The sequence below is a fragment of the Rhinolophus sinicus genome, chromosome 13, assembly GCF_057876585.1.
Source record: "Rhinolophus sinicus isolate RSI-liver-muscle chromosome 13, RSI-T2T, whole genome shotgun sequence".
Lineage (NCBI taxonomy): Eukaryota > Metazoa > Chordata > Mammalia > Chiroptera > Rhinolophidae > Rhinolophus > Rhinolophus sinicus.
The window spans coordinates 38,065,631-38,081,618 of NC_142513.1; the positions used below are offsets into that span (position 1 = coordinate 38,065,631).

The window sequence follows — 15,988 nt, forward strand, 5'->3', positions numbered from 1 at the left end:
ATTCAAATATCTCAAGAATGTCAAGGAAAAAAAGAAAGAAAAAAGCATGCCAAATTTGACAAGGTCTCCCAAAGACAGGGATTATAGACCAGATAGAGAACTAAACTTTTAAAGGTAAATGCAAGTAGTTTGGGATCTAAATGGAGGAGGAGCAGAACTGAGGACTTGCTGATAACTATGGCCAGTGGAGACAGGAAGATCTTCTCTCTAAAGCTCAGGAAAACCTAGATTGTGGAATAAAAGATAGATGTATTCATGACCCAAGGTATAATGACTGGTCCAAATATTGAATAGAATGTTGGGGGAAGGGGAAAATGAGGAATTGTTTTTCAAAGGTATAAGTGTTCTATTATGTAAATGAGTAAGTTCTAAAGTTCTGCTGTACAACATGGTCAACAATAGAACATTGTGTACTTTAAAATACGTGAAGAGGATAAATCTCGTGTTAAATGTTCTTACCAAAACACACACACATACCTACACACACACACACACACACACACACACACACACACATTCACAAACAAAAGGAAATTTTTGGAGATGATGGAAATGTTTAGAACCTCGGTTGTGGTGATCGTATCATGGGTGTATGCATACTCATATGCCCAAACTCATCACAATGTATACATAAATGTGTAGATTTTTTTGTATATCAATTCTACCCCAATAAAGCTAAAAAATTCAGAATTAAAAATTTTTAAACAAATTACTTTGACCCCAAGCATAACATTTAAATAAATTAGTAATACAATTGTGATACTTACAACTCTGTCATCCAACAAATGGAAACACAAACTAATTGAATTAGTTAATTTTCTCTTAAAAACATTATGCTACTATTATATTATGTTTAGAAACTAGAGCGAGCTACAAACTAAAGTGTTTTACCTCATAAAGGAGCACAATTCCTGAAAATGTCTCTTGACCCATGGAATCAAGAAATGCCCAATCTGCAATAAGTGTCTAACCCAGTGCTTCCTATCCCAATGTCTACTGTGGACAGGAAGCCATCTGGGGTCTTTTTTGATTATCTCAAAACCAAAGGAGAGAAGAATGCAATGAGAAGAGAGGAGCTTCTGAGCTCAGCAACCCTGGGCAAGCAGAGAAGGCAGTGGGGAAGGAATGGATTTCAGTCATAAAATGGTGGTGGATCATCTATCATCACAGAAAAATTAGAACATAAAATCACTTAAAAAGAATTTAAGTGAATACGTAATTCATTTCTGTGAGGAGAGACATGGGGAAAAAATGGAGGTGCTCGATTTTGTAGAATTGAATACTGTGGGATTTAAGAGTACTCCCAGTTTGCAATCGTATATTTATTTGTTTAATCACTTGATAGATGTTTATCTTCCAGCTAGGCTGTAAGTTACACAAGGGCAGGGATGTCACTATTGTATTCTCATATTTAGAAAAGCCTCTGCATGTATTAGGCTCTAAATAATATGTTTTTGAAAACTGTTTCTGCTGTAACTTTATAACAGCTCATGTAGTCTCTGTCAACAAAACAGTAAATTGAGTAATAACTGAGGTTGTATCGTGGCTGATATTAGGGGCTTAGGCAGGGGTTGAGCACCCAGAAGTATAAAGGAGATAAGCTTTAAGTCCATCTGAAGCAGGGAACTGGAAGTGAATCTTCTGCATAAAGCAAAAACACTCTAGAGGTCATCTCACTTGTGACATGAGAACTAGAATATTCGGCCATCAGTCCAAAGAAGCTTAATATATGCCGTGGATTCCATTTGAATCCTATTTACCCACAAGGGGTAGGAGTAACACAGCTTAAAATGAAAACAGTCCTAGAGAGCATAGTACTAAAATTTGCTAACTCTTTGAGGACTTAAAATAGGATAGGATGAGGAAACCTGGAAAACAGGATAAAGGGAGGATAGAAAGCCCCAAGGACACACTTCAGCTCTGTCACCATTTTGCAAGAGCTGGTCCAGAGCAGACCGTTAACACAACACACGAGGGAGGGACAATAAACATGAAACAGTCATTTCTCACAGCATTTTCTCTTGCCTGCGCCTTTGGCTTTATTGACACAGTGAGACACCTTGTGTTTTTCAGAACGCGGAAGCGAGTTATGACTTCAGTAGCAACGACCCCTATCCTTACCCTCGATACACAGACGACTGGTTTAACAGGTAAACTGAGCCTCATGAGGTAGTTTTGACTTTAGGTTTGGGGGTTTTATTCTGCTTCGTTTTGTTTTTAAGGCTTGAATATCACCAGCAAAAATAATCTAAATGTTTTACTAAATTGTATTGTGATTTTTCTTCTCTACGGCAACATTTTCTAAATTCTTGGATATTTTTAATATCGGAATGCTCCTCTAGAACTATCTTTTGACTGTTTTGTTCTGTTGAACTAGGAATTATTTAATCCTTTATTAAAGATAGAAGAAAATAGAAATAATGAGAAATCCTTTCTCAACCCAGTACGAGGTGATTTAAAATATGCTGATTTCACTTGAATGGTTGAAACTATTGCAGAGAAATTTTTTGCCCCCACGGGTCTTCATCTGTATGTTTTTGAAGTGTTTCTGCTGTAACATTATGAAATTCATGTAGCCCCTTTCAACAAAATGATAAGTGAAACTGCCAGAGGTTTGAAGTACTGCTTGGCATCCAACCATATAAAACTATCTAACAGTCCATTCATTTTCTTCAGCCTGTTTGGCTACTAAACATGTCAATGCAGTCTCTTGCTTTTTTTCTCCAAGTAAAATTCTTGCCTAAATGCTTGTTTGCATTTAAGAAATATCAAGAAATAGAGATGAATGGCTTGCTCACCCAAAGAATGCCATATTTTTTAAACCTAGAGCTTCCCTGTTATTGATGTTCTCAGGTGAAGCTTATGAGAACATATGAACTTCAATTAATGGTATAAAAATATATTATGTGGACGACACTTTACTCATTTCTTTTGCTTCTCATGACAAACTCATGGTACATAAAGCAAACGTTGTCATTCTCAGTTTGGTGATAAGGAAATAGGTTCAGAAACATTGAGTGACTTCCCTGGTCAAACAGTATATATCAAAACCAACACTTGAACCCAGGATTCATAAAGGCCTGTAATTCCAACTTGTATCATTCTTTTGTAAGCATCATTTTTATTATAAAAGGAATCATGATGGTCAGAGACTGGCCAGGGACAGGTCCCCAGTGGACCGGTAGCTTAAACTCTGTCCTTGCAATTAGCAAGTTGATCTGAGAATGTCTAGCGTGCAGACAGGGCACACAGGTTGGGGGCTTGGCAATTACAGAAAATGCAGAAAAGAATAATGAAGAAAATACAATTCAAATTTGTAACATTTTAAAAAGATGATTGCTGATGTCAAATAACACAGTTTACTCTCTATCAACTTCATCTACATCTTTAAAATGATCGTGCAATGTTTGGAAGTGTATGTTTCGCGAGTAAGGATGTATAAAAATATCTGAAAACTTTTGACATGAAGGGTCCCTTACCCCCATGACTTATAACCCTAGATCCTAACATACCCTGAGCAAATAAACCGTTTATAGACACAGGGATGTGACATTACTAAATAGATGTCACTAAGCCGGAGGTGATTCATAATTGCAAACTGCAGTCTGGAGCACTGTTGAGAAGGACCGTGAGCGGGCACTTGGCTTCGATAGGACTCATTACCAGTTGACCTCAAAAAGGACAGTAGCAACACGTGTGTCGGCTACTTGCCATCTCTCTGCAGCTAGTAGGTACTAAATTAATCTTTGATGGATTGATCTAGGATGAAAAATATAACCAACAAAATGGTTTTCGCCCTTACCTTATTTTTTTGAACCCAACACAACATTCCCCCAAACATATCATATCAAACATAGCATATCAAACATTCCTGTGTGATATGCTATAAGACTATTCTTTTTTTAAAAAGGAGGTGATGAGGGTAAATGGGGTCAAGTATATGGTGATGAAAGAACTGACTCTAGGTGGTGAACACACAATGTGATATATAGATGTTATATTACAGAATGGTACACTTGAAACCTATGTAATTTTACTAACCATTGTCACCCCCAACAAATTTTCAATTAAAAAAAGGAGATGATGATGATTTTTATCTTAAATATTTTCATTTGCAAATGTGTTCTTGAAAGCACAATTTTAAACTAGCTAAAATCTTCTAACAAAACTAATTAGTGCTTAGTGCAATGAAATTCTTCATTGTCAACAGTAAAAATTCCCAAGTGTCCAACTGCCTGAGACACAGTCATAGTGAGTCAGGCAAGCATGATGCTTACCTCTTGAGGAGCCAGTGACTCAAGACACAGTGTCCACTTTGACCAATAAATAGGACTTTTCCCAGTTATCAAGTCATTTTCTCAGATCCCCATCCACCATGGCTTGTTATTACAAAGATTGGATGGTGCCATGGTTCAAATCATGGCCCCTCAAAACGTAACTATTATTATAAATGATTATGGGAGGAAGGTGGGTCAAAATTCAAGCCCACATCACTGGGAGGATCCATAGCCTGAAATGTTAGGTCTGTCCTGGTGATAATTCCTGCTTGGGACAAGGAGAATTTGAATAGAGCCTCCTTCCCATGAATACAGGATACATTTATTAACAATTCCCCCTGGGATGAAAAATTATGCCTGGTATTCTCTTCAATATAACCTAGGGTTTGGAACAAGAGGGAGGACAATTACTGGGGGTGCAGAGGAAATAAAATTGGACATGAGTCAATAATTGTTAATGTTGGGTGATGGGTACATGAGATTTCACTCTTCTCTTGTAAATTTTCAATATTTTCCATAGTAAGAAGTCAATTTTAAAAGTGTAGGGCATAAAAAGGAGTAATAAACAGAATTGGCCTTTAGTTTGGTACTCATGAAACTATTAGTTTTGGTGTGCAAACTGCTGAGGAATTTGCAATGTCATATGAGGAGGCAACAGATGCCCAAATCACTGCAGTGCTAAGTGTAGCCAAAGCTAAAACCAAAACAAAACAAAAATTGAAAGCGAATGACTATTAAGCAGTTACTATGTTTAAGGCACTGTTTTAAGTGCTTGTTAAATAGTGTTAATTCAATTAATTTTCATCATAACCCTCAGAAATAGGTATTATCATTATTATTCCCATTTTGGAAACTGAGGCACAGAAAGGCTAATTAACTTGTGCAAGTTCACACAGCTAAAAAGTCGTGGAGACAGGATTTGACACTAGTGAGGAAGTCATTACATTCACTGCCTTAATAGATGGCATTTGGTTTAGGATTTTAGTGAAGGTAATAGGTAGAGTTGTGGGAGAATGTATTCCAAGATAAGGATGCAATTTAGGCGAAAAAGGGGCATCAGGAGGTGCAAACATATTCACAAGGTAGCCTGGATAACTGGCCTGGGATTTAAAGACTGGTGCATGAGGTAGCATTCTAAGAAGGCTTTATGGAAGAGTGGGAATGAAAGGTTTGGATCGGTTCCTAGCGGAAAGGAGAAGCAGAGATTCTGTGGTTGGGTAGAAAACTGGGCCAGAGGCATAGATGAGAATCATCCTCTATCGCACAAAGAATGTTGCTCCCAGAGCCTTGAGCCCAGCACTTGCCTTTGGCAGGGTTTGCTGACAATCTAGCATGTGCCTCTGGCCACCTGTGCAGCCACAAAGATATGTCAGTTTCTTGAACTGTTCTCTTCTGGGCATGACCACCATATCTGATGCCCCATCTCTGTTCAGCAGATTTGGGACTAGAGAAATACTTGTTTCAGCACTCACGGAAACTCTGATAAAAGGCTGATTGATGCTGACCAGCAATGGGCTTGCTGCTATTGCTATTCCAGACACACTGCCTGCCACAAAGGCCAGTTACCTCTCAGAAGCAATTGGTACACAGGAAAAGGCAGCGGCTCTCCATCAGTGTTCTCAATACAGTGAAAAGTAGAAAATAAAGCGCACTTCAAGGGCTACTCTCAAGCAAGTAAATAAAATGTTCCCCTTGGTTGGGAAACCAAGTTCAAGAGCAGCGTGTCTCTCTTGGGCTTTCCTGACACTTGAACCATAGTATCATCCCCTCTGTACTTATCTGTTAACTTGTTTTCCTTCAAGTGTATGTTTTTTAAGAACATATTTAAAACTCCAAACCAAGGACTCTATGAAAGCAAGCTTCATACATATGCAAACTGCTTTTAGTGGATATGCATATTAAAATTTATTGCCCTGTGCTTAATTAGATTTTGTAGGATTATTCCTTTTTAAGCAGAGCAAGTATATTTATTCTACTGTAAATCATTTAATAATTACATGCAGTATCTGAGCTTCAGGAATATATTTGAAACATTTAAGAAATTTGTAAAGGAGAAATACAAATCGTCAAGTAAAAATAATAATAATAAATAATAATAATAGAAATAGTAGCAATAACCTAAATTGCAAAATGGTAGAAAATAATACACATTTAATGAGTACCAATAATATGCAAAACAGATATAACTGAGTTGCTATGAGGTATCAGGACCTAGCATCACATTTTCTTTCCTTACTGTCATTCAATAAAGATTGATTAGCTGGTTGATAGATAGATGGCATACCTTCTCAGCTATGCCAAGATGTTGAGTGGCATTGACATATGCCCGTTTTAGAGCTTCCTGCTTCTTCCAAGATTTGCAACCCACGCAGTGTTGCTTGGTTTTAGGTCAATGTTTGGTGATGCATTGCAGATCTGTATTCCATTACTGTGCTGCTGTCCATAAAATTCCCTCTTGCATAGCATTTTCTTGACAGGCATTCACCACTGAAATGTCATCCCTGCCATCGGCAATATTTATGGAGCATCACAGGGTGCAGCACACTCTATCTATTAGGCCATAAAGAGTAAGAGATTCTGTATTAGATGTAATTCTTGGCTGCAAAAAGTTTACTATAAATTCAGGAAAAGAGAAGACATTTATTACTCAAGCAACCAAAATGAGGGGAATGAGGAAGAAGAAATGGATGCTGAGGGACATTTATCTCCATGTGAGCTCATTTGATTGATAGCATTAGTAAAACCTTCAAATGAGAAAGATTTTCAGTGATTAACTTTTTTTTCTTATTAAAAGTCATATTTCATTTTGAAGAATGCTATGGGACAAGCCAAAGAAGAACATGTGAGAAAAATGGCTCTCTGTGGTTGGCTAGCTGCACACTGATGGAAACTAATACTTTACCCTAGTGACACTTAATGGTTTAGAAATAGACAAACATCTTTCCCTTCTGTCTTTATAGATAATTCTGAAATCACCTCCTGGATAATAAAATTCAAACTGCTTTTGAATACCTAATCTAACTTTTTCTTTCATATGAGCTTTGAGAATACGGTAGTCCCAACTTATCCAAGGTGGTTACATTCCAAGACCCCCAGTGGATGCCTGAAACCACAGACTGTACCAAATGCTGTATATACTACATTTTTTTCCCTATATGTCCACATCTATGATAAGGTTTAATTTATAAATCAACACAGTAATGCATTAACAACAATAACTAATACTATAATAGAAAAATTATAACAGTATACTGGAATAAAACTTTTGTAAATGTGGCATTACTAAGTAAAATAAGGGGGTTACCTGAACACAAGCACTGTGATACCACTACAGTCAGTCTGATAATCAAGATGGCTACTAAGTAACTAATGGGTGGGGAGTGTATGAGTATACAGCATAGATACAAGGGACAAAGGGATGATTCACTTCCCAGGTGGGATGGAGCAGGGCAGTAAGAGATGTCATTAGGCTACTCAGAATGGCATGCAGTTTAAAACTTATAAATTGTTTATATCTGGAATTTTCCATTTAATATTGTCGGACCATCGTTGACAGTGGGTAACCAAAACCTTGGAAACCACAGATAAGGCGGGGACTACTGTCCCTGATAAGCCAATATTTCTTCAAAGAGTGCTGTTGCAATAAACCCTCTCTCTATTCAAACCAGAGCACAGTGAAGTCCAACAGAGCTTAATTTTGTTAGCTATTCTGAGCCATTGGAGAAATACCACCCAAAAAATGTTTTTAATTTTGTTTCTAGTCCCCTACATGGATTAGACAAGTCCTTATTATTTAAGTTTTCCCTTCAGCCATAAAAAAAAAAAAAGAATAGACATACCACAGATTTGGGAGTTACGGAGAAAATTATATAGATTGTGCAAGAATTATCTGTGTATAATCATTTCTACTTTGGAAACTAATGTTATGCATGCCAAGTAGGGGGATTTTATGGTCCTCAAGTACAAGTAATTCTTTTCTTAAGGGAGAAAAATACAGTAGATTATGATGGGAAAATGTAGTGTTCTGTTAATTACTTGGTATGAAATAATTGATCACTAAATCAGTTTCCCCTCTCTGTAAAATGGGAGTAAAACTCCACCTTGAAGGTTTATATGAGGTACTAGAGATGTATACAGAGTACTTGGTACACAGCATTGCACATGGTAGGCACTCCCAAATGGCAGCAAATATAACTGTGAAATTCAGTGAAGAGATTTCGACAGGAACTAAGACAAAGTTTCCCCTAGATAGAAAATGAAGAGAATTTATGCCAAAGGAGTAAATGGATGGCCTGGCCATTCACCCATCTTTCTCAAACATCCATTCTTTCATCTGAGCTTTTGTAAGAAACTAGATAACAGTCAGCTCCAGGTTAAATTTTCTGGCAAGAGTCTGGTGCCTGTGTTTCTGCACTGCTAATTGAAAGAGGAGTTATATCCAAAGATAATGTGCATGCATGACACGAGCTTGATCTATTTGAACGATTGAAAAGCCTAGCATCTAGCTTCAGAAAGACGGAGAGCATCTTTACTTCTCCAGAAAGCACTACGTGCTTGCCAGCAGACCTGGAGTTTTCCTCAGAAGCAGCTACAGTTTCTCACCTATTTAATCAGGACTCTTGAGACCCTAAAGTCTTACCTTGGAGAACTCATTAAACATTAGCCATCTTACATGATGGATACCAAACTAGCTGAGTAATCTCTGCATCTCAGCTCCAATATATCTGAAATTGCAGCATCTTTCTACATAGGTATGGCTGAAAAGACTGTAGCTGACCACTGTGGAACCTCGGTTCTTTAAGAATCCATAGACCTAAGGAGACTAGAGACTAGAGGACAAAGACAGCCTCATGCCCATGAACCTGGCAAAGTTGCCCACTGGCTTGCTGAATGAATCTGCCTTATTCCCACTATCTTTGTGAATCCAGAGCCCTAAAATACTATTATAAGATGTGGCTGTTGGATATAGAACTAAAAAGTCAATTATAACAACCATAGGATCAATAGTCAGGAACAGAGACTAAAGGAAGACAGAGAAAGAAGCGAGAAAAATATCTTCTACTCAACATTAGTCTACAAACCAAACTTCTGAAATATATGAAAAAAATACATTCAACAAAATAAAAAACAGGACATGAATTTATACCAGAAAAAATTTATTTTATGGCACCTTGAAAAAGACTTTTAAACAGTTATGTTTAAAACACCCTTACAGAAACATACCCAGAATGTTTGACTAAATATCTGAGCACCCTGTGGCCCAGCCAAGTCGACACATAAAATTAACCATCATACTTTTTATCTGCACATTTGCTCAGATTTGCAAATGCATGGAAAACATCTGTTTAAAAGGAAAAATAAATGAAGTGGGAAACACAAACAAATATGAATATGAAAAAGAACTGATTGGAATTGAAAACTATAGCCTCTGGAATAAAATCTCAATAAATGGAATAAATTGTAGCCTGGTACAGTTGAAAAGGTAATTAATGAATTGAAGATAACACTGTTTATCAAAAACCTACAGCAAAGATTATTCTTAATGCTGAAATTTTGATGGCATACTCTTGAATCCTGAGACCAAATAAGAATGTGGCCTGTCATTTCTTTTATTTGACAGTGTGCTACATCTCATAGCCAATGAAATAATTATAAATCTAAGAAAAGATAGGGAGAAAAGTATAAAATTTAGAAAACACAAAAAAGAAGTCCTAAATGAATGGAGTGACATACTAAGTTCATGGATAGTAAGATGTAACAATATAAATATGTTAAGTTCATCTATTAATTCAGTGCAATTTCAATTAAAGTCTTAATAGCATTTTTTTCTGTGAAACTAGACAAAATGATCTTAAAATTGATATAGAAAAGCAGAGGGCCAAGAATAGAATAAGAAAACAAGAGAGGAGGAGGTGGCAGGGGAGGAGAATGAATATGAAGAAGAAAAACAGAGAAAGAGATTAATAACAACAGCAAAGTGAGGAAACTTTGCCTACCAGATATCACAACATTATAAAACCAAAATACTTATAAGAGAGCATGGTTAGTATAGGGAGAGGAAAAAAGATCAAAGAAACAAAATGGAGAGTCCAGAAGCAGACCCCCACACACACCATAAAAGGAAGCTTACCATATGACCAAGATGGCAATAGGAACAATGAGAGGATGGTGTGATGAAATTCAATAAAAGGGGCTAGTTGTTTACATGGGAATATAGGTGTCTGCCTCACATCCCAAACATAAATGAACCCACGACAATTAAGACCTAAATGTATAGAAATATTTTAGAATTAAAATGTAGAAAAATATCTATATGATCCTGAGACAGTGATGGATTTCTTAAACAAAATGGTAAGTCATAGGGAAATGAAAAGATTGATAAACCTGACAATGTTAAAATTAAACACTTTTCTTCAACAAATCACAATAAAGTTGAAAGACAAGCCACAGACTAGGAAAAGATAGGTTTTTATACCAAAAAAAAAAAAAAAGGATTTAGTGTCCCAAATATATAAAGAACAGCCACAAATCAATGAAAAAAAGATAAACAATAGAAAAAATGAACAGAGGTCATACATAGGCAATTAAAAGAGAACACCTGAGTGAATTCACATATGAAAAGCTGCTCAAACTTCCTAGTAATGAGGAAAATGCAAAATTAAACTATGAGATACCATTTCACACCAATTGGGCTACCAAAAATGGTAAACTTTTAGGATACTAAAGGTTGGCAAAGATATTTGAGCATTCTTCCACTCTGCAGGAGGTAATATGTATCCATAAATCTGTTTTCACACCTACATACATGCTCCAGAGAAACTCTTCACATGTGCACAAGGAATTAATATGCAAGAATGTTTCTTTTCAAATTATTTTTAATAGCAAGTAAATTGCAAACAACCTAAATACCTATCATTAGGACTATGAATAAGTAAATTTCAGCATATTTTTAAATGAACTACTACTACCCAGCACTAAAAATGAATGAACCAGGACTCATGAATAAATCTCAAAAATTAGAAGTGAATAAAGCAAATTTTAAATAGGTCATATACTATGAAACGTTTATATAGAGTTTGAAAACAAGCAAATAGTGGCATGCGTGCATATGCACATCTGATTATAAGAAAAACACATAAAAACGTGCATGGGCATTCCAAACGTCAAACTTAGTAAGTGGTCAACTCTGAGGCATAATGGCCTCAGGGAGCACTTTATTCTATACACATTTACTCCTTTTTAAAAAAGCAATACCAAAAAAATCTATACCAATAGAAAACACAGGAATGTGACGCTGTAATTACAAATTTCTTTGGTCCTAAGGATATCTAGGAATCCTTCACCGTCATGTACAAAACTACATATGTTGCTTTACTCAAAGTCCACCAATTTAAATGTCAATCTCATCTAAAACACTCTCACAGAAACACCCAGAATAATGTTTGACCAAATATCTGAGCACCCTGTGGCTCAACTTGGCACAAATTATATGTGCCAAGTTGACACATAAAATTAGCCATCACACGTTTTATCTGTACATTTCTGTCAGGAATAGATGATAGTCAAAGGTCACGGTTAAGAATAGGGTTTGAGCAGCAGACCTGGGTTTGAATTCTGGTTCTGCCTCCTAATTGAGAAGTGATTTAATATCTCTATGGCTGAACTTCCCCTTCTTTAAAATGGGATAATAATAGTTTGTTGTGAGGATTAAATAAAATTATGCATGCAGCACTCTGAGCACAGTGCCCATCCCATAGTAGGTATCTGAAAATGAGACTTTTATTCACATTGCCGGATGTATCTTACTCTATGCCTTAAATGGAGCACATATAGAAAGACATGCTTTTGGCTGGAAAGGAGAAGAGGACTGACTAATCACTCTAGTGGAAGGCCAGCAATGTGGAAAGAAGTGTCTGCACTTTCTCTGGAGATCACCAAGGGCCTCAGGTTTCACTTGAATACCTCTGCAACCACTGCAGCTATTTGCGTTACGCCCAGTACAGTCATCATGATAATATAGATTTTAACCCCATTCTCCCACAGGTTAACCATGGGTTGTCCCTCTAGCCTTGCTTATTCATTCTATCAGTTATCTATTGCCAAATAATGCCACATAATGAATCATCTCAAAACTTAGTAGCTTAAAACAATAAGCATTAGCTATTGTTCACAAGTCTATAGATCAGCTAAACAATTCTGTTGATCTGGATCAGGCTCAGCTTTGTGGCCAAGCTCACTCACACATCCATGGTCCGGTGGTTTAGGACGGCCTCTCTCACTGGTCTGGAGGATGGGTGGCTCTCACCTGGGTTGACAGGCACAATGGGTTGCATACTTTTCATCATCCACTGGTGAGCCTGGGCTTGTCCACATGGCACCTGGGCAGGGTTTCAAGAGAAAGAAGAGAAGAAGGTAAGCTTTTTGAGAGCTAAGCTCATCATGTCCACCACACGCTTTTGGCCAAAACAAGTCAGAAGGCCAGCCAGATTCAAGGGAGGGGGAAATATGCTCTACCTCTTCATGGGAGGAGCAAGAAAATCATACTGCCAAGGGCATGGACCTAGGAGAGCAGTGGACTGGGGCCATTTGGGCAACGCAGCACCCCAATGATTCCTGTCACTTGCCTCTCGCTAAACTTCTTCCCACTGACCTTTGTTGGAAAGAGGTCAATCAAGCAGCCATATTTGTCCCTCACTCCCTATTGCAATGTCTACTTCTGACAGACTTACGTTTTATTCTGGAGGCAAGAGGGAGCTACTGAATGTTCTTAAAAAAGCAAAGTGACGAAATGAAAATGGATTTGGACAAAGATTTTCCTGGCACTCAGGGAGCAAGTACATTTGCTTGACAATCAAGAAGGCAAGATTGAGGGGAAAGCATTCAAGACAGTGGAAACAAAACCTACAAAGTCCCAGAAATGTGAAAAGATGATGTCGTGAAAAATTATAGGAGGCCTCTACTAGTTGCTTACAATTAATTAATGTCACCTAATTTAGCAATGAAACGTTTCTTGTCATATGTTCCTCTGGAAAGCCCATAGTGTTCATCTCCCCATTTAAAGGCCATGATTAAGGATATGGAAGCATTCAGTGTCTGTCATTTGCCCAGGCCAGTTCACATGCAGTTGTCCTCCAGCCATTAGTGAACAGTGTTAGGGTAGAGATGGGCTTATTACCCTGTGGGATGGTGGTGGGAAGTTTCAGTATGTGAGCATTGGTCTCAGACCTGGCTCAGCCACCTAATCACTGTGCACTTCCAAGCCAGCACCTCTCAGAGTCAACTTTGACATCTGTGAAATGGAGCGATACCTACTCGTAGCTCTCCTGTGAGGATTAAAGGAGGTGAGGCAAGAAAAGAAGCACTGAGCACAGTACCTGCCAATGAATAACCACCCAGCAAGTGACAGAATGGCTATTTGTCCTTCTAGCTACTTACTCTCTTAGAGCAGAGTCCACACCTGATGATATGGCCTCCATCAGTACCTCTGTGTTCTTCACAGATGTCAGTGGAAGTATTGACGAGCCTATGCAAGATCAATTTGCACATTGCAGGTCTTGGAAGGAGGTTCTCGACAGGGCTGATTATTAAATAATAAGGAAATTAATGCTCAGTCAAATGAGATATGGCACTGATTTTTAAACTTTTCTTTAAAAATTATTTGTGAAACATGAACCAAACAGCAAGCAAATAAGCCACATTTAATCAGTATCCAATAAAGTTCCATTTTTAAAAATATATGTGTGTGTATATATGTATATATACATATATATATACAGCATATATATACTTATATATGGTATGTATTTTATGTAAATATATATTTAAATATAAAATATGTGGGTGTGTATATAATGCATAAGTGTATATTACATATAAATATGTAAGTATATAATTATTAATATATAAATAGATATAAGTATAAATGTATACTTAAACATAGACATTAAAATATAAAGGGGTATATATTTCATACACACACACACAGATGTATGTGTGCTTCCACGCTGTTTTTCAACATTTTAGTTTATCAATTTCTTCAGCATTTGAAATAATAAAGTCATGTCCACAACAGACTCTCCCATCAAGTTAAACCATAACTAAGCACCTTCTCAAGAATCTCAAATGTGGTTTACAGAAAACTTAAAGACAAACAGATAGTGGTTTGCTCAGCACTTTGAGTTTTCACAGATCTTTCACCACAAGGTCCCACCTCTAACTATGAAGTTTATTTGAACACAATATACAGATTTTACTCTTGTTCCGAAGGGAATTTGGAGCCCAGGAGATATGTAGGCTTTATGGAGGGAGGATTTACTTTTGCTCATACAAAGAAATAAAATATGTATGTGTGTGCATTTGCATATATATATATATATATATATATATATATATGCATATATGTAATGTTCTTTTTTTAAGGGCTGGTGCAATAGCATTGTTTGCACCAAGAGGATGTCGCAAACAGTACGTTAGTCAACACTGCAGAAATCAAAACTTCCTAGGGCCCTGTAGCCAGTCAGCCCCTGCACCCACATTTCCTTTTTGTGCACCACAGTTTGAATAGTGAGTGGAAAAGCCAGCCCTTGCTGCTGTGGCCCTTTAACAGGCCATGCTCACACTGTTCCAGCAGACTTGGTAACAAGACCGTTTAATCCCTTAGCTGCTTCACAGGCCATTACAAAGGACTTTTCAGGATCAGCACTGGTAGTTTCAAATGACTTGTACCAGTGGAATCTTCCACATCTTGAAAGCTGTTTGGATTTAAAACATGCATTCTGATTGACTTAAGAGTTTATGCTCGTTTCAGTTCTCTGTTGCTGTTTAACAAACTACCCCAAAACTTAGTGGCTTAAAAAGGAACAAACATTTATTTGCTCACAGAACTGTAACCTGGGCAGGGACAGCCTGTCTCTCTCCACTTGTTGCTGACTGGGGTGATCTTGCTGGTCTAGAGGAAGAAGGTGGCTCCACTCACACGTTGGGTGTCTCATTTGAGGTGTTGGAACATTGGAGGTTGCTGGGCCTCTCTCCATGTGGTCTCCTCCATTTCTGGGCTAGTTCAAGCTCCTCTCTATGGCATCAGCTAATGGAAGTGGCAGCTGCCGGCCTCTTAAGAAGTGGTATATCATCCTTCCACTGCATTTTATGGGTCAGTGAAGACAACAGGCCAGCCTAATTCAAGGAGAAGGGAAATATACACATGAGGGGAAGAATTATCTGGAATCCTTTGGTATAAGGGAAAGGAAAGCAAACAAAGGGGAGATAATTAATGGAATTACAGTGTCTATTGCAGAAAACATTTTAGAACATGAGCCCTCAGAAAGCCTTGCTCAGGATTATAAAGCCAGGCAAACCTCAGAAAGATTATCTAATGAATGCCTGGGGTTCTTAATCTGGTCAGCTTCAAAGGTTCTGTGAACCTCTTGAAACTATATGCAAAATGCTGCCAATAAGCGTGTTTTCTTATTCCTGAAGGAAGGTGGGAATCTATACATTCAACATCCTCGACGTCAACATCCTTGGAGTCTATGATCCAAAAAATATAAGTAACGATTATCCCATCACTGACAGGCAGCGTTACACCCCAATGGATGAGCCAGTCTTGAAATTAAGCACCACCCCACAATTCTATTACTTCAAAAAACAAAAACCAGAGCTGTTGCAATCAGCACAAACCTGTCTTATATTGTTTTTCACCAGAAACCTGTAAG

The 15,988-nt window shown here is 37.6% G+C and overlaps 1 protein-coding gene across 1 annotated transcript in view; it reads left to right on the top strand.

The window, feature by feature from the left end:
* Nucleotides 1–15,988, top strand: part of PCSK2 (proprotein convertase subtilisin/kexin type 2) — a 294,040-nt gene that overhangs the window by 219,210 nt on the left and 58,842 nt on the right. The window contains exon 6 of the mRNA XM_019756643.3: nucleotides 2,074–2,150. Within this exon, the coding sequence (XP_019612202.1) occupies nucleotides 2,074–2,150 (77 nt within the window). The remainder of the gene's footprint in view (nucleotides 1–2,073; nucleotides 2,151–15,988) is intronic.